This window comes from Sinocyclocheilus grahami, unplaced genomic scaffold (genome assembly GCF_001515645.1).
Source record: "Sinocyclocheilus grahami isolate Dianchi unplaced genomic scaffold, SAMN03320097.WGS_v1.1 scaffold682.1, whole genome shotgun sequence".
NCBI lineage: Eukaryota > Metazoa > Chordata > Actinopteri > Cypriniformes > Cyprinidae > Sinocyclocheilus > Sinocyclocheilus grahami.
In genome coordinates this window covers 306,085-331,555 of record NW_015505861.1, presented here as the reverse complement: position 1 = coordinate 331,555, position 25,471 = coordinate 306,085, and the positions used below count along the sequence as shown (strand labels likewise).

The 25,471-nt window shown below is 35.6% G+C and overlaps 1 protein-coding gene across 1 annotated transcript in view; it reads right to left on the bottom strand.

The window, feature by feature from the left end:
• The window catches only part of LOC107559365 (cAMP-specific 3',5'-cyclic phosphodiesterase 4B-like), a 62,666-nt gene that overhangs the window by 6,563 nt on the left and 30,632 nt on the right, over positions 1–25,471 (bottom strand). Inside the window, exons 4-8 of the mRNA XM_016243151.1 lie at positions 18,943–19,131; positions 17,818–17,854; positions 17,626–17,700; positions 6,918–7,076; positions 2,448–2,541 (exon numbers count right to left, since the gene is read on the bottom strand). Coding sequence (XP_016098637.1) covers positions 2,448–2,541; positions 6,918–7,076; positions 17,626–17,700; positions 17,818–17,854; positions 18,943–19,131 — 554 coding nt within the window. The remainder of the gene's footprint in view (positions 1–2,447; positions 2,542–6,917; positions 7,077–17,625; positions 17,701–17,817; positions 17,855–18,942; positions 19,132–25,471) is intronic.

Below are 25,471 nucleotides of genomic sequence, written 5' to 3'. Positions count from 1 at the left end.
AATAATCTTTTTACTTTGTATGAATGATTTGGTTTTCGGAAAAATAAATATTTTTGAATGAACTAAGCTAAATATAAATTTGATGAAATTAAGTTATAAAATGCAAAAAAGTGTTATATTGACCTACATTAAGTAACATTTTGGCTCATGTCTAAAGAAAATATATTACGTAATTATGGTCTTTATAATAAATAATCTTTTTACTTTGTATGAATGATTTGGTTTTCGGAAAAATAAATATTTTTGAATGAACTAAGCTAAATATAAATTTGATGAAATTAAGTTATAAAATGCAAAAAAGTGTTATATTGACCTACATTAAGTAACATTTTGGCTCATGTCTAAAGAAAATATATTACGTAATTATGGTCTTTATAATAAATAATCTTTTTACTTTGTATGAATGATTTGGTTTTTTGGAAAAATATATATTTTTGATAAATACAAAAATTTAAGGTATGAACTAAACTAAATATAAATTTGGTGAAATTAAGTTATAAAAAGCAAAAAAGTATTATACTGACCTACGTTAAGTAACATTTTGGCTCATGTCTAAAGAAAATATACTACTTAATTATGGTCTTTACAATAAATAATCTTTGTATGAGTGCTTTTGTCTTTGAAAAAACAAACAATTTTGATATTACATCAAAATTAAAGGTTTGAACCAAACCATAAATAAAATTTACGAAAAACTAATAAATTGACTGTAACAAATTAGAGTATTTTGCTTTTCCAACGTATCATTTTTCTTAAGTATATGCTGGTGACAATCCAACTCAGTTGTATCTAATGTTATTTTTTTCTGAGCTCATTTAAGAGAAACATCTTAAACACTAGCATGAAAAAACTATACAAGTCTCCTGAGATGAAAGAGCGATATCTTGATTTTTTTTCTCCAGTGACGTCCCTCAAAACCACACATTCTTTCTACTCTTTCTAAACATCTCTGTTTCTCACGACGAAGAGAGTGAGACTATCTCGCTAACGCTGCATGTTAAGAGTGTCTGTCTGAAAATCTCCCCGCTGATGACTCTGTGAGTAAGTGTGTAGGCTGTAGGGCTCTGAACGGCAGGGTTAGGGGAGTACAGTGACCCTGTGGCATCTGACGCAGACTATAGTTTCAGCATTCCTCTCTCACACACACACACACTCTCTTGCTGTGTAGATGCCAGACCAGATCAGACTGGTTTGAATAACAGAGGTGCAGGCGAACCACAGACATTCAGCAATCATCAAACCCCCTCTTTCTAGATATCAGTGTTTTCATGGAGGAGCTAGACAACCTCTTTATCCACAACCTTTTATCATTATCACCATCTGAAGTATGGCTTCTCAAGATGTTTTGGTTTCTCAGTTTAGCCCACTAAAAGAAACACTGTATACTGTAGGAAAAACACTGTGGGATTTTGGAAACAATCAATCGATCTTGTCTCATATCTATTTTTCTAGGTTAATGTGGTTTTTAGTATTGCATATTGTTGTTGAAAAAGTCTCTCATGCTCACAAAGGATGCATTTATTTAATCAAAAACATGCTAAAAATAGAACAATTTTGAAATATTATTGCAATTTAAAATAACTGTTTTCTATTGTATTATAATTTAAGGTGTAATTTATTTCTGTGATGCAAAGCTGAATTTTCAGCATCATTACTCCAGTCTTCAGTGTCACATGATCCTTCAGAAATCATTCTAATATGCTGATTTGATGCTCAAGGAACATTTATTATTATTATCGATGTTGAAAACAGTTATAATAGTGATACATTTTTCAAAAGAACAGCATTTATTTAAATAGAAATCTTTGATAACCTTATAAATATTGTGTCTTTACTCTCTTCACTTTTACAAACAAAATGTATTGCATCCTTGCTTAATAAAAGTATCAATTAATAATAATAAAAAAAAAACTACTGACCCCAAACTTTTAAACAGCCCATATTATGCATTATGCTTTTATGAGCTCACATTAACTAGGGTTTAAGTACATGAAATACATTGAATACTTAGTATATATTGAATATTCATAAGTTATATTCATAGGCGGAGGGTGAACCAACACCATGGTAAGGCTAAAAGCAGCCAAATCTATTAAATACAAACATCATAAACCTGTCTTTTTAGGCAAGAACCAGACATGGGTGTCATGTAGGCTAATAAAATATGTTTAGTGGCACTGAATTTGTATTTAATGTGATTACAATTTAATTAAAACATTAGAAATTGATAGTTATATAACGCATTTTTGTCCAATTTAGTGGCATTTTTGCCCCCGTGGCCAGCCTTACACACACTCCGCCTATGGTTCTATTCTATTCTATTCATATAAGCAATAAAATGAATGTTCTATTTCTAGAATAAGGGTTTACAAAGGAACTATCAGTCACCATGTAATATGCTTTCGTACAAGAGTTATGAAGATAATGAAAAGAATATTCAGACTCACCTAAGAATGTGTTGGAGATGAACTCAGACACCTGGTTTCCAGAGCGACTCATCTCAGACAGATGTGTCAGTTCCCGATTCAACATCCTCTTGAACTAAAACACACAAACAAGACAAGTCTTTATACAGTATCAATATTTCTAAACTTCTCATTGCATGATTTGCCAGTTCTCGTATTATATTTTAACCAAGCAATGCAAGAAACTCAAGCAACATCCAAATTAAACGTCCAATACATGGCAAATAATGTGTGCCAGTGAATAACTCTCTCACAAACAAACACCTTAATGTAACCCCAGGACACCGAGAGCAAATAGTTGACTTCAGGCATGTTGGAGTCTTCTGTTAGAAGCCTAAACCCTGAACTCCTCTAATCTCGCTTCAGCTCAAACTAAAGCGCAGCACTAACTCCAGCAGCTCCACACCGTCTCTCCTCATCTCATCCCTCTGCGTTCCCTGTCACATCCCAGCCAGGCTCGGATAAACAGCAACCGCCGGGAGAGATCCAGACAGAATTCCACGGGATCTGCTGCATTTGCCATACTGTGTGTTTCCAACACTGAGTCTTTTTTCTCTTTCGGTTATTTTCAGTCTCCCTTTCACCCTCCTTCTCTCTGTCTATCTTTCTCTCTCTCTCCTGTCTTTACACTCCACATCCACTGCTTTTTTACTTGCTGAACCAACAATTTCTATTTATTTAAATTTATATGCAATTGCTACAAGCAACTTTAGTTATAATTCCTTTACGGTTTTTGGTCTCTAGTATTTATTTATTTATTTAATCATTATATCTGAGCAAATTCTCATGAATGTTTGCATGTAAAAAACCCCCAGCCAGACAGAAGTAACATGCAGTCAACTCACACACAAATGCTAAAATTATTAATCAGTCCTGCACATCCTCCACATTTAATACCAAGTGACATATCTGTTCCTATAAGCTGTATTTCCGCAATATGTTGTTCTACTGGGAAGCTATAGACATGGTTTTGCAACAGCCTATTTTTACTCAATGAAGCAATTTTATTTTTTTGCCCAGGGAATGCAAAATTTCTAAAATATATGTCTTGCAAGTTGCATTGGATGAAAGCTTCTGTTAAATGCATAAATGCAATGTTTAAGTGCACTTCAGCTGATATTATACTAGAACCAGACACTGTTGAACTGAGGTAAACAAGTCTAGATGTTTTAGTAGTTCAAATCTAAAAATACTTATATAACTAAAAACAATTATTTAACAAAGACAAATTTTTAAATGTATTTTAATTATTTTTTTTAATAAAACATAATACACATTTTATAGTACAGGATACCATTTTAAAAGTAGAAATTGTTTTTCAATAATTTTAATAAATGAATGGTCTCAATTAATTATTTCAATTTAACCCTCATAATAAATTATTATAAAATATAATATCTATTTTATAGTACAGGATGTCATTCTAAAAGATTGTAAATAAATGTATATTTGCAAACATAAATTAATAGTATCAATTATTTAAATTTAACCTTACACTCTAAAAAAATGCTGGGTTGTTTAAACCCAACTTTGAGTCAAATATGGACTAACCCAACGGTTTGTTTTTCAATTACATTTTTAACCCAAAAGTTGGGTTAGTCCATATTTGACCCAAAGTTGGGTTAAAACAACCCAGCATTTTTTAGAGTGTACACTCTAAAAAATGTTGGGTTAAATACAACCCAGTGCTGGGTAAAATAGGGACAAACCCAGCAATTGGGCTGTTTTGACCCAGCGGTTGGGTTAAATGCTAGCTGGGTCAAAACAACCCAATTGCTCTTTTGTTCGCTTAAACAAAAGAGGACAACCAATTTCCAATAACACAGATGAAATCAGTTGCTTCAGCATTAAAACCCAGAGCAAAGCCAGAATTTGTTCAAAAATCCCACAAAACCTTGCACTAACTCACCTCTGTCCAGCTTTTTAGCACACCAAACTTTCTCCTTTTCTCTGAGTAGCATAGTCCCATTGTTGCAGCGATGGTGTTTCGTGCACTATTGGTGAGCATGTGGCAAGGCAGTGCCTGTGAGCTCACTTTGACGGGTGTCAGGAAATGCATTAGACAAAGTGCTGAGTGAGTCACCTCGCTGTCGACGTGCCCTCCTCCCTCACGACTCACAGCGCCTCCCTCTTTCTGTCTGCAGCCTCAGGTAGAAGAGCGCTGAGACCACGCTAGTCATGTTGACTGCACACATGGGTGGAACTCACTCAGTTACTACTCAGAGAACTTCAAAGGCATGACAAGAAGACTCAATCTTTTGTCTTTAATACTTTATGACGTGAATTGTAGACTTGCACAACGTAGCTGAATTTCATTATGTCTGGCCTTTCCAGTTCAAAGAAATATTCAACTATAAATAATAAAGCAACCATAATACATTATTTTGGAATAATCACTTATAAGATAAAATAATTGTTTGGGCCAGGTGCCTTTCATCAAGACAACAAACTGAATATAAACTAAGATATTATATTTAATGTACATTATTTTCAATGTTTCCTCTGTAATTCTTTGGGTAGCAATCGGGCAATCAATCAAGTTCTCATAGCACGATTTCCTGTTGACATATAAATGTGGCAATATCTCTAGATCTCACGCCAACATCTCATCATTAATGACGTATTAACCTCATAGACACTGTTCTACAAGACCAACCACTTACTGTATTAATGTATCAACACACACACAAACAAAATCCAGGATTCAAAACTGCATTAGAGAGCTGTGACTAACCAGCACCAGCAGACTCTGGTAATAAGATGACTATGTCAAAGACAAGCAACTAATAACTCTGAATATAAGATATAAATCATCATAAAAGATACTTAAAGCGATAGTTTAATTTAAGGAAAATTCTGTCGTAATTTACTCGGCCTCATGTCATTACAAACCTGTATGAATTTCTTTCTTCTGCTGGATACAAAAGAAGAGATTTTGAAGAATGTTGTTAACTAAACAGCTCTGGTTTCCATAGACTTGCATTGTATGGATAAAAATACAATGGAGGTCAATGGGAACCAAAAGTGTTTGACTGCAATCCTTCTTCCAAATAGGTTTGCAATGACATGAGGGTGCGTGAATGATGACTGAATGATCATTTTTGGGTGTACCATCCCTTTAAGTAGAATTTGCAGAATGCCACAAGAGATTGTAAAATCCTCCATATTGCATCTCATTGATATTCCAACAAAACCTTGACTTGTTAGGCCTTGAAATTACAGACGAATGTGAAAGCAATAAAAACTACTCTTCTAACACAAACAGAAAATTCTCAAACAAACAAAGTTTGCAATACATTCATAAAAAATAAACGTTCCATAAGAGGGGTTTTGCAGAGATGCCATACACTCTTAAAAATAAAGGTGCTTCAAAAGGTTCTTCAAGCGATGCCATAGAAGAACCATTTTTGGTTCCACAAAGAACCATTCAGTCAAAGGTTCTTTAAAGAACCTTTGACTGAATGGTTCTTTGTGGAACCAAAAATGGTTCTTCTATGGCATCGCTTGAAGAACCTTTTGAAGCACCTTTATTTTTAAGAGTGTAGAAGAACCTTTTTTGGTTCCCCAGTTCCTAAAAGAACCATTTTTCTTAGTGTAAAGAACATCGAACTGTTGCCTTCTGGTCGGCGCTACAGAGCACTGACCACCAGAACAGCCAGGCACAAGAACAGTTTTTTCGCACAGGCTATATTCAGTCTTAACAATTAATCTTTCAAATTATACATCGTCCATCACAACTAACATAGTATATTTATATTAAACTGCACACTTTGTAAATAACATATCTGCACACTAATAAACATATCTGTACATTTATCTAAACAATTACATTTTTTCCTATACTTCTATTTCTGTAGATAGTACATTATTCAATTTTTCTTTTTTTTTTATTATATTAGTTTTATATTACATCCCTACTGTGTTATTCCTATGTATGTCTGCACTATGTTTGTACTTTCTTCTACACTGGAAGCTCCTGTCGTAAAGTCAAATTCCTTGTGTGTGTAAACATACTTGGTAATAAAGCTCTTCTGATTCTGATTCTGATTCTGAAAGAACCTTTTTTCTGATATAAAGAACCTTTTGTGCAATGGAAAAATTCCATGGATGTTAAAGGTTCTTTATGGAACAACAGATGCCAATAAAGAACCTTTATTTCTAAGAGTATTGAAATTTGAATTTCTGTGAAAACATGCATAAAGATGCCCTGCTGTTTGCAGCAATAAAGCTCTTCTGATTCTGATTCTGATTCTGAAAGAACCTTTTTTCTAATATAAAGAACCTTTTGTGCAATGGAAAAATTCCATGGATGTTAAAGGTTCTTTATGGAACAACAGATGCCAATAAAGAACCTTTATTTCTAAGAGTATTGAAATTTGAATTTCTGTGAAAGCACGTTGCTGTTTGCAGCAACGCAGAGGTAAAGTAGGAGTAGACGAGCTGCCATCTCACCTTGTTGGAGGCCATGTCACTGACGGAGCGGTACGTCTGGATGGTCTCCAGCTGGTCCAGGCACCAGTCTAGCTCCTCCATGGTCTCCACGGCCAGCTTCTGGTAGGATTCATCTGGTAAGAGACACACGGATATGTATTCAGGATCCAGCCTCTGCTGCTTGGCCCGAAAAGGTGGTCCGGCGGGAGCAGTGCAGATAGAGAAGCAGTGATCTTTCATGGTGGGCTGAGTGCTGCTGATGTAGTCATTCTGCACTGATAGTAGCTGGATTAATAGCTCACTGTTCGCTTCATAGTCTTTTCCATTGTGTCACCAGCTCAGTCTCCAAACTCACCTACTGTGCAGTCTGTCTGCCAGTCTCTCTCTCTCACTCTCTCTCTCTCTCTCTGTGCTGATGTGTCAATGAGCCTCAGACCCAGGGGAGCTTAGTGGGAGGGACTCAAAAACTCATTCCCTATTTCTCTCCTCTTCTGTTGACTGAAAATGTAGTTAATTGAAACCAAATTGAGGAGAGAATGATTAATGCTCAATTATATTGTTAGTAAATTATCTTGATGACGAATCTCATAAAAAACAAACAAAAAAAACACATTAAGGTCATATTTCAACCCAAAACAACAAGAAAATGATGCCTATTTTTAGGACTGCAATGCATTTGTAAAATTGTTGTTAATTCATTATCATGATATGTGTACTTTCGAGTTTTTATTTTGTAAAACTCTATATTTTCAATGTTGATTCTTGTTAGATTTTTATGATGCAGTGTATTATATTGTTAGTAAATTATCTTGATGACGAATCTCATAAAAAACTAACAAAAAAAAACACATTAAGGTCATATTTCAACCCAAAACAACAAGAAAATGATGCCTATTTTTAGGACTGCAATGCATTTGTAAAATTGTTGTTAATTCATTATCATGATATGTGTACTTTCGAGTTTTTATTTTGTAAAACTCTATATTTTCAATGTTGATTCTTGTTAGATTTTTATGATGCAGTGCCATAAATGCATTTTATGATGCAGTGATTATGATGCAAAATAAATAAATAAAATAAATAAATAAATAATTAAAAGTGCTGTAATTTTCTGCCAGGACATTTTCCAAATACTATTTTTAGCATTATATATATATATATATATGTGTGTGTGTGTGTGTGACCCTGGACCATAAAACCAGTATTAAGTGTCAATTTATACATCATCTTTTGAATAAATAAGCTTTCCATTGATGTATGGTTTGTTATGATAGGAGGACAATATTTAGCCGAGATACAACTATTTGAAAATCTGGAATCTGAGGGTGCAAAAAATCTAAATATTGAGAAAATCGCCTTTAAAGTTGTCCAAAGGAAGTTCTTAGCAATGCATATTACTAATCAAAAATTAAGTTTTGATATATTTACGTTAGTAAATTTACAAAATATCTTCATGGAACAATTTACTTATAGAAAAACCTATAATTTTGACCCATACAATGTATTTTTGGCTATTGCTACAGCGACTTAAATACTATATTAGTATATATATATATATATATATATATATATATATATAATATTAAAATAAATATATAATTAAAATAAAATATAACAATATAAAATAAAAAATATTATATAATCAACTATTTTTTAGCATTAGAGTAATGAGAATTATAGAATTGTATTATGGTATTGAGTGAGAATGTGCTTAAATATCATGAAAGTAATGTCATAAAGCAAAAAAAAACTAAACAAAACAATTGTGGGGTGGAGTGGGGTGGTATAATTTAACAATTTGCCTAATTTAACAAGTTGAAAATATAGTCTACCAGTGACAATATTGAATAAAAACTGTACAAAGAGTTGACAAGACAACATGGAAAAGGCCTAAAGCTGAGAGGAATTAATCCCACCCACTACAAATCCTGCAGAAAGGGTCTGCAATGCATCCGTCAGTTTGAATGACTCCACCACTCTCACAGTGAGCATTAACTTTGATCTTTTAGTAGACACAAGGCTTCTCCAAGGTGGTATCAGCATTTATATTTATTCACAGGTTAACAAATCACGGACCCCCAACCACCACCTCCATTTGATCCCCAACAGGGCTAACGAGAAGGAGCTATGAAATCAAAGCCAGGGCTGTGTTTGCAGGAGCAACCCGAGAGGCAAACTTTACTCCCCTTGCTGGCCAGCATCCAGTCAAAGCTCAACAGGAGCCAAGCAAAGTAAACCACTTCCCCTGAGGTTGAGACGCCGCTAAATCGTGGAGCAGATTTCCATGCGGCGCTCAGGCTGGAGTCTCCCATCAGGCCTCAGCTATAGATTTCACAAAGACGGCAAAACATTGCATGAAGAAAGAATGAGATGTTGTCTAAATGAACGTTTATTGACCTTGGGAAATGTTGCACTGACAAGTTCATCTGGCTTCCAGTTCAAACTCTACTCACGGATCTGTATTACACAACTCTACACAACACCAGAAATCTCAGATACATACTGTATACAAGTATGCAAATGCATTATCAGTCCTGGGTAGATTACTCACAAATTGTAGTCTGTTACTCATTACAAGGTACATGAGGAAAAATTGTAGTCAGTAATGTAATTTAGATTACTCATTTTAGTTAATGTATTCCGATTACTTTTGGATTACTTTTAGATTACTTATGATCTGTAACTTGTTTATAGATTTGAATGGGATTATTGCTATAAAAGAGAAATCAAATATATCCCATTCTTTATTATCAACATCACGTAATACAACTACTACATTTTTGGAATCTGATTACGTAATACGGATTACATGTAATCAGTTATTACAGAGCACTGTGCATGATCAATGCATAGCAAGCATGAATTTGCTTAACAAACTTAATCTGTCATCATTTTGAAGAATGTTTCGATGTTTTTCTATCCATATAATGAAAGTCAATGGGGTCCACAGTTTATTTGACATTTCAAAATGTATCAGTTTTATTTATTGTGATGCAGCTGAAAGACTCAATAAACAGTACCGTTCCAAAATTTGGGGGAATTTTTTTTTTTTAAAGAAAGTAATAATAATACATGATTTTTTAAGGTTAAACAAAGCAAATATTATTGGAGTGCATTTTATAAGAAAATACTATTCCAGTCTTTTTTACTTAAAAATATAATGATTATTTAAATGTGTTTCTTTGCAATTATTTGTGAAATTAACAATTTCACAATTTCTAGTGAAAATTAAAGTAAATTCTACATCAAATTTTTGTCAGTGTACTTTTATTCAGCAAGGAATAAATCGCTGCATTAAAGTGACAGTGAAGGCATTTATAATGTTACAAAATATTTCTTATAAATACTGTTCTTTTGAACACTCTATTAATAAAAAAATCTTTAAAAAATCATGTTTTCCAATGAGCAGCCAATCAGCATATCAGAATGATTTCTGAAGGATCATGTGACACTGAAGACTGGAGTAATGATGCTGAAAATTCAGCTTCAGCCATCATAGGAATAAAATGCATTTTAAAATATATTAAAATATATACAAATATTTTCAATTGCAATCATATTTCACAACAGCACTGTTTTTACTGTATTTTTGATTAAATAAATGCAGCTTTGGTGAGCATAAAGTACATCCAAATTTTGAATGGTAGTGTAATTTATCCCACTAGTCTCATTATAACATGTATAATGTAATGTTTATCCTGTCGCTACTCTTGAAACCGGAAATGTAATGCTTACATCTTGGCCCTGTGGACTTCCTTTGTAATGTGTTGTTTTTTTAACTGGTAAAAAAAACTGTGGCAATGCTGACAATGCAAGATGTCCTGGCGTTGCATTATGAACTGCACTCTGACACAGTCAGGAACGCAGTGGTATGTGAATCGAGATTACTAGAAGTGCCTCTATTCATGAACTTGCATATTGTTCTGGCCTCACATTATCCCCAACAACTTTTTAAATCACAATAATATCTTAAGGCAAACCATTGTCATTTAAAGGCATCAAAACAACCAGATGATGAGCAACTGACTAAACAATCTGAACATTTATCAAGAAAACAGGCCTGATTGAAACCAAACATTCAGCATGTGTGGTTTGACTAAGACAGCCAATGAATTACTGCGGTTAAGACTGGACATGTGGCAGAAATACCACATGCATAGATTAGCGTGAATGCTAACGCTTCAATAAATCCGATCCCTAGAGTATAAGTGATGAGTTAATCATTGAGTTCCAGTGAACATCTACAAATAAAGTGACCACATCCAACAATGAGCTCCGGATGCCATGTGCGTAAGCGCTGTAAAAGCGAGCGAAGGGTTTGTATTAACCCTGCTGACATCTGTGAGGGACTCCTGAAGAATAAGGTCATTTGAGAGAAGCCTCCTGCGCTCAAGATGTTTCACATATGGAGTCCAATTAAGTGGCGTGTGTAGATCTGAAGCCTGGCATGGATACACACGAATAACAGCTCATAGATTAGCGTGAATGCTAACGCTTCAATAAATCCGATCCCTAGAGTATAAGTGATGAGTTAATCATTGAGTTCCAGTGAACATCTACAAATAAAGTGACCACATCCAACAATGAGCTCCGGATGCCATGTGCGTAAGCGCTGTAAAAGCGAGCGAAGGGTTTGTATTAACCCTGCTGACATCTGTGAGGGACTCCTGAAGAATAAGGTCATTTGAGAGAAGCCTCCTGCGCTCAAGATGTTTCACATATGGAGTCCATTTAAGTGGCGTGTGTAGATCTGAAGCCTGGCATGGATACACACGAATAACAGCATTAATATGTCCTCACCACGAGAGCTTGAGAGAGAACAACGAGTGGGCAACTTTCACCAAGGGCCTAAATGAAGCCAAGCATGTGCCACTGTCAACTAGTGACGCCTAAAATCATGGAAGGGATCATTTTGATACAATCAGAGAATTGAAAGTAATAATTTTGAATTTTTTGTAATTGAATACTCACTATTACAGAAAAAAATCAGCTTAATTGTCACATTAAAATTGACATAATTTTAAGCATTATTACTGTTTTTAACTGTATTTTTGATCAAATAAATGCAGCCTTGGTGAACACAAAAGTCATACTGACCCCGAATATTAATATATTGTGTGTATATACAGTGGGGCTGCTAATTGTATTTGTTGATTTTCAAATATAAAACTTATTGAAATCTTTTCAGTGTGTGTATCAGTTCATTTTGAACATTTTCATCAAATTTGAACAAAACTGTGATAATATTGATAATCGTGATAACTTTGGTCACTATAACCGTGATATGAAATTTTCATACCGTTACATCCCTAATAATAATAATAATCCTAATATATAGTATTTAGTATAATAATATGAGAGTTTCCCTGTGGTTTTCCAAAGTAAAAGTATAGTTATGCCCTATAACAACCACTAAAACACACTAGTTTTTGAAAAACAAAACAAATAAAAAACTACTTAAAATCTTCTTTCAGTCTGATTGATATTTTTCCTTTTGATGCAGATTGTGTGTTTTCTGTTGTTCATGTGATGCAGGGTAAAGTAGCAGTACAGTAGCAGATAAAATCATGATAAACTATCAAAACAGCATGCATCGCACCTTTAACAACACACATAAATCATCATGACAATTTGTCCTGAACTGACAACTCATCCACCCTACACTTTACCAAAGAAAAAAGTAAAATGTTCAAAGTCAACATTATAGTGGTGTGGCTTGCATAACGTTCATTTATATCAATCAACCTCTGCATTATCCTTCTTAAAACAAGGAAAGAAATCAATGAGAGCAGCAAACTTTGAGTGAATCAAAGATGTCACATGAACACTAATTTTCCAGATTTAGACACGCACGCACTGACATTGCACATCACACAGATCTGATACCATTACACAAGTCGATTATTAGACTCAAAGTAAATGTCACGAGGTGTTTCAAAATTTCCCTTTCGCCCAACCCTGTGACGTACCTCAGCAGTAAGTGAGCGTTGAGACTCTTTACCGTTGACCTTTAAGAAGTCAAACCTTCCTTGCTAAGGTCTACAGAGCGCCTGAATTTCTGTTTGATCGGCCTACTGTATGACTCTCTTAACAAAAGACCTTAGTGTAAATTTACCCAGCATCCTCTCTGTCCCACAAAACCACCTCTGTGAGAGTGGACGGCCGTTCCAGCAGCCGGCGTACACTGCCCCTCTCTGTGTGCTCGTGTCCCGGGCCACACCGCTGATATATGGGCCAGGTTTTTCTGATAAAGAGGCAAACAGCTTCTCGTTTCGACCGGTCTGCTGAATGTGACTCATTAAGCTGCAAACTCACGACAGCTGTGTGATTCAGACGCTTTTGATAGTCACAGCCAATCTGTGTCACTTCATAAAGGAGTGGACAGACTGATGCCGTAAAATGCCTTATCAAAGCATTCATTGAAAATGAGAGAGACTGTGACTGCAGACCATGTGTCCTGTGTGACGCCTGATGCTTTTCGGTTTGGCACCTGAATAATTTTGTGAATGATGGGCTGTTCGTAAGGAAAATTCAAATTAGAATAACATTGCTGAAGAAAATGTGAATGGTGTTTGAACATGCAAAATTTGATTCCAAGGTGTTGTGGGTGATTCCCAGAGTGTTTCCATGCAGATCTGGGTGGTTGCTTTCTGAGTCTGTGACTCAGGTGCTTCCTTCAGTTTAAGTCTATGGGATTTTTCATCTATATTAACATCTTCCATGCAAAAAATGGCAAATTGCACAAAAAATATAATAGCAGTATCAAAGCAAAAATAGTGAGTAATCGCACACCTCTCCTCAACAAGCTGCACAATTTGAGACATCATTCATAACACCCACAGCATATACTAAATGTGTAAGACAAGTAATGTTTGTTCAAATGTTGTTATATGGGTCAATAACAGAGCATTCACAATAAGTAAAAAAATAAAACTAAACAAAAAAAATCGTCAAACTAATTTAAATTAGTTTAATTTAGTATTAAAATTTAATTTATAAGAAAAATACTCATATTAAATTGACAGCCTGAACTAACCTTGTCTTGTATTTTTATATTTTCATTTTAGTTTTAGCCATTTTGTTATGCACTTCTGTCATTTGTATTCGTTTTTGTTTTTAAAACTTATTTTATTTTCATATTTAAATTTTTTAGTTTTAGTCATTTTAGTACTTCAGTTTAAACTTATTTCATTTAGCTGTCAATGCAAGTTTTTTAAGCTTATGCTTTTCATCTAATATGTATATTTTATTTAATTAAATGGAAACTGTTTTTAATAGTTTAATAGTTTTGTTTTCTGTAATTTCCTGAATGTTGGCTGCACTACTTTGATTTGGTGGACAAAGGTTTTTCAAATATTAATAAGCAGTGAAGCACGCTTCAAGCAAGTTTTTTTTAAAACTTTTTTTCCCCCAAGAATTAAATTCTTTTAAGGTAACACTTTAGATTAGGGAACACATATTCACTATTAACTAAGAGTTTTCCCACAATAAACTCCTAATCTGATGCTTATTAATAGTTAGTAAATTAGCTGTTAAGTTTAGGTATGGGGTGGATCAAGGGATCTAAAATATGGTCATGTAGAATAAGGAATTAATATGTGCTTTATAAGTACTAATAAACCTGCCAATATGCTAGTAATATGCATGCTAATACGCTACAGTAAATAGTGAGAATTGGTCCTTAAAATAAAGTGTTACCTAAAATTCTTTTAACAGAAGAGGTGTTTTCAAGTCATTGTACTTTATGTCTGAATTAGTGGTTGACCGATATGGGATTTTTAAGGGCCGATACCGATGCCGATATTGAGAAATCAATCTGGCTGATTGGACGATATGAGGCTGATATAATACATGTAATTACAGTAAATGAGAGACATGCAGAAAATTGGTGAAACTAAATGAACATTTATTATGCATAAATATTTATTAAAACCTAAATTTAAAAAATGTAAACAATTGAGGTAATAATTAGTGTAGCCTTTCCTTTTCTTTTGCTGAAACATCTACAAAAATAAATAAATAAATAAATATATATATATAACCTAAATAATTAACATGTAAAAAAACAGACATAACACTTAAATGAACAAGGTTTAGTGCAGCCTTTCTAACATTAATATTTAATGAACAAATTCATATTCATAAATTAATGTCAAAAATAGTATGTGTAATTCCATGTACAACATGTACAATACATAGTTTACCGAGCAACAGGTTGTTTTAATTATAGTATGGGATAGTTGGTTAATAATACAGATATATGTCTCTGATCTGTTTAGTTTTTGCTTTTCTGTTTCATTGTAAAATAATACAAGCCTGAAGGTGTATAATTACATGCTTGGTTATCAGTATATAGCAGCATTAAATAAGACTGGAACATATGAAAAGTTATACTACACGCGATATTACGCCAATCATGGGCAATCAAATACAGAGGATATTCCTGAATAAACACATAAAGGAATTTAAACGTATTATTATTACTTAACATAGAGTTCTCGTGTCGACCCAGTTTTCATTCTGGAGTGCTTTTGAGTCCAACGGAAAACAGTGTCTTGTTTAGAAGTAGCCGAGAACAACGCACATATCTGAGGAAGAGCCAGTCGCGAGATTTTTGATTGTTTGTGAGGTAAACACGGTTTCATTTTTGTTTGAATTCGTTCATATCACATCTGTGTCTCCAACCAGAGCTGCCGCTGGGCTGCGGATCTGATGTCTCACGGTACGTTTGGATAAGACTTTGTTGCACGCCGGAGTGCTAACACAATGTAGCGTTACAATGTCACGTTAGAAAGTGAATGACGTTTGGTAATTTTACTGTCCGTCAGGTGCTGGCTTCACATCTGAGTGGCTTGTCCTAAGCATAAATGCACAATATGGTGTCATAATCCGTTTTGAAAAGCATCGGCCACACGGAAAGACTTATCGGCTGATGCCGATATTTAAAAAATTCCAGATATCGGCCGATATTTCGGTCGACCACTAGTCTGAATCACATTTTGTGTTTTGAATAAATTAACAGAAAAAACATTTATTTGTCACATCATTGACCCATATTGTGGATCTTTACAGCTATCATGTTTTTGTCAGTGTTATTTTGATCCAAATTATGTATCCAAAAATAATAAAGCAGTCTGGGATACCTTCCCACACGTCTAACCCACACACAAACAAAGGGAGCGTGGAGGTTGAGCTGATGGATTGCTGGAGTTTAGCTGTCTGGATCACGCTCTGGAGGCCCAGCACATGTTTGTTCTCTGGCACGGCTCGTTGGCTCTCACCGTCCCACTCTTGTTTTTGTTTGTCTGGGCTTCGCACGTGGGCAGGAGGACTAGAATGCCAAACGGCTCCATGAATCAACACTGTGTCATTGGGGTCAACTGCATTCAGACCCCCCTATACAGAATGTGTCTCATTTAATTGTAAATCTTTACCAATCTTTGCCACTACCCTTCAAAAACAGTTTTACCCAGTTGTCAGCAATAAGTTTAATCATGTAGATCAAAATGATTAACAGAGCAGGTTAATTTTCCCAGGCTTCTTTGTTCATATCTACCAATAATTTTGATATATAAAGACTGGAAACACAACGTTAATCTGAAGTTAAACCTGCCTTGCCTTAAACATGTAGTAGGTTTAATTTAAGCTTCAATTTAGTCCTGAAGTAGCTCTACACTGTAAAAAAAAAATCAGTGACATTTACGGTAAAATAGCGGCAGCTGTGGTTGCCAGAACTTTACTGTAAAAAATATGGTAGCAACATTTTAGGTTTTACAGACTTAACTTAAATTCACAATAAAATACCGTATTTCATTAACTGATGTAATGTTAATAAACCAAAATATTTAAGTACTAATATCTGATTTGAACCATTGTAATGCACTGATAACCACCAAAAACTGGTGGTGATGAGAAAGTCACACGATGAACCAAAGCTCATCAAAAAAAGCTTTTCTACGAGCTGAGGAGGACAATACTTTTATATAGAAGGTGCACAGTGTCATTCACACAAACACTAAACCCCATCATGGTGACACACAATACTGAAATAATGAAATAAACATTAATTTAACAACATTAAATTTAAGATTAAACCCTAGGTTACACAACTGATAAGAACAACTAAGAAGAAACATGTTATTTCAACAAAAAACATAAAATATGCAGGGAATTCTGGGAGTGTCAATTTACGGTTTTTCACTGTAAATTATACAATGACTTTTTCTTTTTCACTTCCATGGTGTCCCAATTCTTAGGGGAATATTTTCACCCCTACTTCCTGACACTCTGTTTCAAGGGACAAGGGGAAGGGGTAGGCGGAGGGGTAGGGGAAGGGGTATAAAATAGAATTGGGATTGGGCCTAAGTCTAAGACTATTTAAAACCATGACAGAGAAAGCAGATTTCTGTTAATCTGGTTCAAAGGGCCATTTTAGTTTAGGATTAGGCTTAATCTCTGTTAAGGAAACGGCCCCTTAAGAGTAACTTTTTTACCGAATTTGTTTTTAATAAAGTCAAAGTGTCTGTACATTTTGTTACAACGACCAAGCAAATAGTAATAAAAAAAATTTAAATCAATAGACATTTACCATTATCATTATAAGGACGAAGGTCAGTACAGTAGGTTAGTGTGGTATCCATCTACTCTGACAAAAAATGATATTAAGTGAGTTCTGCCCTCTTGTGGTATTTTCTCACATTACATTTTATGAAACAAATGTAAATGTCACGTACTTGCTGGAGGGGCACTGGACATTTGTCAGGATGCTGAAATTATTCCTAATAGTGCGAAGACTTGCAAGCACCTATTGAACAAAAAGACAGCAACAAGATGTGAAAGGACTTTGAAACAGTCAGCACATGTAAAATCTTTCACATTTTGGTCTCAGTTTTTCAATCCAGAAAGCAAGAGCCAAACATACCTGAGCAAAAGGAGTGACTATCAGGTCTTCACTGTGTCTTAGAACCAAAAAAGAAAAACAACAACACAAAACTCATACATAATGCAAAACCCTGTGTGCTGTATTGTCCATGCTAGAATAATTCAAAATTGCATTGCTTCTGTAGTTTCTGTCCTGTTTGTACTGCAGCTGCTAAGAGTTGAATGATTTATTGCAGAAGTGCTCAGTCCTATTTGTGGAGATCTAGTTTAATGGTGAAATTGAAGACCTTGATTTACTGATTCAGGTGTGTACTGATTGAGCTAAACTCTGCTGGAAGTTATGTTAGACTGTGAAACTATTTTTTCAGAGGAGGCAAAGAAGTGAGATCTATGAAAACGATGTTCTATGAGATCAAATTATATGTAAAGCACACTGTAAGTTAACAGCAGAAAACAGCAGATAAAGTTTTAGAACCTTTCTTGTGCTCAAAGTGTTCTCTCAGATGTCCTAAAACCTGAAAAAAAACCATCCTATCCCATCACTGCGAATCTGCTTAAATTAAAAATAAATTAATTAATAAATACAAATTTCAATGGGTTAAATGCCCTGCTAAGACAAGAAATTATTAATAAATTATTTTTTCACAAAAGATTTTCATTTCATCCTCATGTACTTATTAACGGATGCCTACAGATTTGTTTAGTGGGCTTCCCTCATGAATAAATAAAACATAAAAATGTAAAAAATAAACTAAAAAGTAATAAACTAATAATAAATACAAATAAATATTAAAATAAAATAAATATAAAACAAATAAAAGCTCAAATAAGTAAACGAATATGTAAGTAAATATCTAACTAAACAAAAAACTAATGCAAATAAATGTGTGAAAAATCAATGACTATTTATAAATTTGTTAATTTTGCCGTAGTATTTCCCACCAATTTCTAAATTGAAAAAGTTACAATCACAAGCTCCTCCGATTCCATAGGGGTTGTGGGTAAAATTCAATGAAAAGCATGCATGGATACACATGCACAATCCACTTGAAAAAGTACATCACCTTTGGCTAACTATTTTCAACAAACTGTGATTTGCAACAGGACTGAGCACTTTTGGTCTTTATAATGCCGGTTAAGGTGTAAAAATTTTCTTACTCACAGCTGTTCTCCAACAAGGGAGGAGTTGCGAGAGGTGGATTTGGGCGAGAGGTCGTAGTCGCTGTCCGAGCGGTACAGGAAAGACTCCCGCCGTTGACTGGCTATGTTGGGATGAAGGACCAAACCGGAGCTCGGTGACGCCTGCTGGTCCAGTGGACTGCAGCCGATTGGGGGGCCATTCTCCACCTCCAAACTATACAGTTGGACACAGAAAGACAACATGGTGATCACGTGAATAAAATACCACGCCATAAACTAATAGTTAGTCTGCAAATTGAAAACAACTGATGTTCTGCATTCAAAATCATACTCTTATATATTGTTTAAATCTGCTCATAAATGGCACGTCAAAACGAAACAAATGTGTCATTTTATAGAATCATCTGACAGTTTCTTCCTGTCTAAGTGGGTGGATCGTAATGAGAATAAGCTACAAAGTGGACCAGACTGAATAACTTTGCAAAAAAAAAAAAAAAAAAAAAGAGTAGCAGAGGACAGATCGTGAGAGACGAAGAGTGCAAAATAAACGGAGAGAAAATGCATCCCATATCTTTTGTCATTTATTGTCCAAAATCTGGTTCCTGAAGCAGAACCAAGCTGATCTAGACAGTGTAACATGACAAGCTCTAAAACACAAGCCGGACTGATTTAGTGGATCTCCACTGAATGAAGAAATTAGTTACAGAAAAAACACAAAAACAAAAAGGCAAAAGGATGTCGGAGTTTAAAAGAGAGATGCAGAAAACCATTGAGAAGTATATATTGCAGTCAATGCAAGAGCTAATGGAAAACAACATTGAACAGAGATGAAAAGATTGATGAGGAAGAAAGGATTCGTGGAGAACAGGTCAAAATTGATGCTTTGAAGTGAAGGTCATTGAGCTGCCTGCATCAGTGAGAAAGCAAAGGGAACTGAACCATATGAGAAAGACAATTTCACTTCAATACAAAATAAATACTGAAAACCATTTTCTATGTCTTTTCATATCAGGGAAAAGCTCTCTCTCTCTCACACACACAACACACACACACACACACACACACACACACACACACAGAGGCATCTGCCTCCACACCCAAATTTATGTCCTCATTTGTCACAAAAACGAGCGAACACACACACACACACACACACACACACACACACACACACACACACACACACACACACACACACACACAAACAAACCCAGCTCGACAAACCCAGCTATTGGGTCAAAACAACCCAACTATTGGGTCAAAACAACCCAACTACTGGGTCAAAACAACCCAACTGCTGGGTCAAAACAACCCAACTACTGGGTCAAAACAACCCAACTGCTGGGTCAAAACAACCCAACTACTGGGTCAAAACAACCCAACTGCTGGGTCAAAACAACCCAACTACTGGGTCAAAACAACCCAACTACTGGGTCAAAACAACCCAACTGCTGGGTCAAAACAACCCAACTACTGGGTCAAAACAACCCAACTACTGGGTCAAAACAACCCAACTGCTGGGTCAAAACAACCCAACTACTGGGTCAAAACAACCCAACTACTGGGTCAAAACAACCCAACTGCTGGGTCAAAACAACCCAACTACTGGGTCAAAACAACCCAACTGCTGGGTCAAAACAACCCAACTACTGGGTCAAAACAACCCAACTGCTGGGTCAAAACAACCCAACTACTGGGTCAAAACAACCCAACTACTGGGTCAAAACAACCCAACTGCTGGGTCAAAACAACCCAACTACTGGGTCAAAACAACCCAACTGCTGGGTCAAAACAACCCAACTACTGGGTCAAAACAACCCAACTGCTGGGTCAAAACAACCCAACTACTGGGTCAAAACAACCCAACTACTGGGTCAAAACAACCCAACTGCTGGGTCAAAACAACCCAACTACTGGGTCAAAACAACCCAACTGCTGGGTCAAAACAACCCAACTACTGGGTCAAAACAACCCAACTGCTGGGTCAAAACAACCCAACTACTGGGTCAAAACAACCCAACTACTGGGTCAAAACAACCCAACTGCTGGGTCAAAACAACCCAACTACTGGGTCAAAACAACCCAACTGCTGGGTCAAAACAACCCAACTACTGGGTCAAAACAACCCAACTGCTGGGTCAAAACAACCCAACTACTGGGTCAAAACAACCCAACTACTGGGTCAAGCGAACACACACACACACACACACACACACACACACACACACACACAAACAAACCCAGCTCGACAAACCCAGCTATTGGGTCAAAACAACCCAACTATTGGGTCAAAACAACCCAACTACTGGGTCAAAACAACCCAACTGCTGGGTCAAAACAACCCAACTACTGGGTCAAAACAACCCAAATGCTGGGTCAAAACAACCCAATAGCTGGGTTTGTCCCTTTTTAACCCAGCGCTGGGTTATATTTAACCCAGCATTTTTTAGAGTGAAGATGCGGGAAAGCTGCTTTCTCTGTTGTCCTTCCTTCACATTTGTTCCTTCTCCCCAACGTCCTTTCCTTTACTCATCCTTCCCTTCAATCAGTTCACCCAAAATGGTTATTCTGCAAAATAGTTCTAAGTTCTATGTCAATGCAAATGAATTTACAGACATGTTTGGTGTCATTTGAATTGTCTCAATGTGACTGTTACATGGTCTCATTCCCTCAAGAAGTCAACTAAAAGGTAATAAAGATTAGATAATAAAGAAAGAATTTAGAGATATTTTACTTACTTTAGAGGGTGGGCCCTTTCCCAGTGTCTTTTATGCAAATCACCCTCTGTCTCCAAAAAGGTAAACTACCCGGGTCTAGGCTTTGATTAATGCAAATTCCAATTATTAGTTGCTGCCTCCACTTGGAGGGTGTTTTTTCTTGGTCTGGGTACTTAAGGAAAAATTACAAAAGCTTTGGGGTGATTTTGCAGATGAGCCCATATTGTTACCAACTTTGTTCAAAGATTCTGTGTTTCCTGAAACCATAGTTCAAACGAACATTGGCAAACAGCACTGCAAACTTACGTGGTTGAAACTACAGCTCTCGACCTGTGGTCAGAAGCATAGCTTCTTATTGGTAAGGCGTGGATTTAAATAGATTGTGCTCTTGGACACAGTAAGCAAGCTAACATGCAGTACAATCTATGTCTTCCATTCCATTTAAATATATATCCATTTCAATCTAATTTTAGCATGTCCTCAATAGGCACTGTTTTTGAAGACGGCACGTTTGCATAAATGCCTAGGGGAACCCCAGAGTATGATGAGGGAAACCGTGATGAATCAAACATCAATCGAAGTAGTCATCAGCTGCACTTTTTGTTACAGCAGCATCTCAGAGAACTTGAATCAATGAATAAGTAGAAGCTACTATTACTCCACCATCTTGCACATCATTAACGTCCATCCAATATTGTCTAATCAGCGTGGTTCAAATGACAGAGATGCGCTTTAGGAAACAGTCATGAGTTAAGCAGCAAGGAAAAGCACGTGAAATGCACCCCAGGATAGTAACGAACTAAAGTCCAGCAACTGAGATTTTATTTCCATGTAATATAGTGAGAAAAAAAGGGATTTTCCATGTAGGACAGAATGTTGCTCAACCAACCAAAATAGGTTGTAATTCACTAATATTACTCTAGCTAAGTGTACATGGGAAACCATGGCATGACCAAAGCTACTATTAGAGAAATGTTGGTATATCTATAGTAGTGGCCATGAACTCTGACTAGGGAAGTATTGCTTTGATTCAAGTGTATACAGATCGATAGGGACTAAATAAAGTACTTCTATAGAAGAGCAAGCGTGGCTGGTCATCTAAATAGCATTACTCAATTACCACTGTCTAATGATCAATCCTGGTGAGTTTGTGACCATGAGATACACATACACGGCCAGCATGAGACTCTGAGTGACATTGGAATCGGAATGAGCTAGTACAATCAAAAGTAAAGAGAGCATTAGGATAATCAAATGTCTAGAAAATTATTATAAGTGTAATAAGTATAAATGACCAATGATCAGCTGCCATTGCAACTCAAAATCTGAGTTGTAATAAAACAAAGTTGAAAGATTTTAACTGAAATGTAATTACTTTACTCACTTCAAACCTTCAGCCACTGTTGGATACCATGGTTGGGCGAGTAGAGTGGTCCTTACATTATTGCCATATCTGACAGTTTATATTGAGTGACTGAGTGTGGAAATAAATGCCTTTTCTGAGAAAACGAAACAAATAGGAAATAGGTTGCATCCAATTATTTATTATATTTGTTACTTGCTTGCTTAAATCTGTCATTATTTTATTGCTTAGATATTGTAAAAATGTCTACTAATCCATTTTATGTTTTGGGTTGAACAGAAAGAATGCAAAACAACTATAAAAGAAAGCACACTGCGAAGGCATCTCAGCTGACAGAATAATAGGTCACAGAGAGACAATGACCATTGCTGAACTATGCCTGGAAATGACATTGGGAGTTATGCCAGAGGGTTGCGATTCTTGCGAAGGGTGTCTGACGACACATTCAGAATGGTATAAAAGCTGTCAAAGCCCTTGGTAGAAGAGCCTAGCAACCCATCACTTCTAACACATGTGTGTGTGGTAATAGGCTGGTATTGCAAGAGTCTAGTTACTGCTGAAAGTGCAGGATCATCATCAGTGGCATCTGGAGGGCAGAAACTCTACAGCGAATTTGAGAACCCAACAGTTTTTTAACAAAATAATTTTGTTGTGCTTTCTGAAAATGTGAATAGTGCTTGTCCACGAAAAACTCACCACTGTGCTGCTAGGTTGTTGTTGATGGTTGCTAAGGTGTTCTGTTTAGTTGCTAGGGTGATCTGGGTGATTGCTCACTGGTCCAAGTTAAAAGAGCATAGTAGAGTTGTGGAAGTAAAAATCCAATTAATTTTCTCCGCAGAGAATTTATTTCTGAACAATAATTAATTAAATCTTTAAAGACATACCTCCCATATAACATAATGTTGTTAAGCAATGATAAATATTTCAGTAGACATAAATAAAAAAACATAATTCTGTTAAAGATTTCACTTCTCAATCCTTCCCAAAAGTGTATTTATTTAAAAAAGAAATTAAATATAACATTATATTTGTGACATTATATTCTTTACCATCACCTTTGAACAATTTAAATAATCCTTGCTGATTTAATGAATAATCTATCATCATCTATCTATCTACTGTACACACAAACAGACACACACACACACATATATATATATATATATATATATATATATATCATCATTGTAGATTTTTCACAATACTTCATGGGATGAGGCTGCATGAAATAGCCACCTATTTAAACCTAAAACATTTACCTATTTTATCTCACAATTCTTTTGTTTGAACTTTTTTTATCTCCAAAATTCAAGTTTATATCTCCTAATTCAGACTGTATAACTCAATTTAACTCAACAATTGCAAGTTTGTCCATTCCAAGGGGGAAAAATAAATGTATGGGATTATAAATGAGATTATAAACTCATGATTGTGAGCTGAGGGGAAAAGAGAGAATGACGGGTTGATTTTTCTTATCAGAATTGTGAAATATAATCTCGGAATTGCGAGAAAAAAGTCAGAATTTTGAAATATAAACTCATAATTACCTTTTTTATTCTTTTATTCCATGGCTTCCATAGACTGGTACTTTAAAACTGTAATTTTCTGCCACCAGATAGGCTCCGCCCACAAAAAACATAATCATTGTTTGCAAACACCAAATTGGTCTATTAGCATATTTCTGCCCTCAGGCAGTTGGACGCTCTCCGCCATTTTCTCCGTGCTCGAGCAGCTGTAGCGAAATGTCTCGTAAGCAATGCAGCTGTTTTGTAGTTGGATGTAAAAGTGAACATAAGAGTCTTAATTTTTCCCGACATCAGAGTCACTGAGGACTAGTTTTGTTTTTGATGGTAACGTGCCACCAAATACACAAAAACAGGAAGAGAGGAGTAGCTCATTATCATTTAAAGAGACATGCACCGAAATGGATCCCTGTGAACAGAAATGTTTTTGACTGTAATTTTCTGCCACCAGATAGGCTCCGCCCACAAAAAACATAATCATTGTTTGCAAACACCAAATTGGTCTATTAGCATATTTCTGCCCTCAGGCAGTTGGACGCTCTCCGCCATTTTCTCCGTGCTCGAGCAGCTGTAGCGAAATGTCTCGTAAGCAATGCAGCTGTTTTGTAGTTGGATGTAAAAGTGAACATAAGAGTCTTAATTTTTCCCGACATCAGAGTCACTGAGGACTAGTTTTGTTTTTGATGGTAACGCGCCACCAAATACACAAAAACAGGAAGAGAGGAGTAGCTCATTATCATTTAAAGAGACATGCACCGAAATGGATCACTGTGAACAGAAATGTAAAAAGGTAAAAAGGGTGTTGTTTTACACAAACATTGAGGAATTTTAACCAAAGAATCATACCTATTTGTGGAAAATGGGCATCCGATGTCCCCTTTAAGCAATATGAACAATAGTAACAGTGATGCTTGTCTTAAAAAATAGCTTTAAACACAAACAACACTAAAT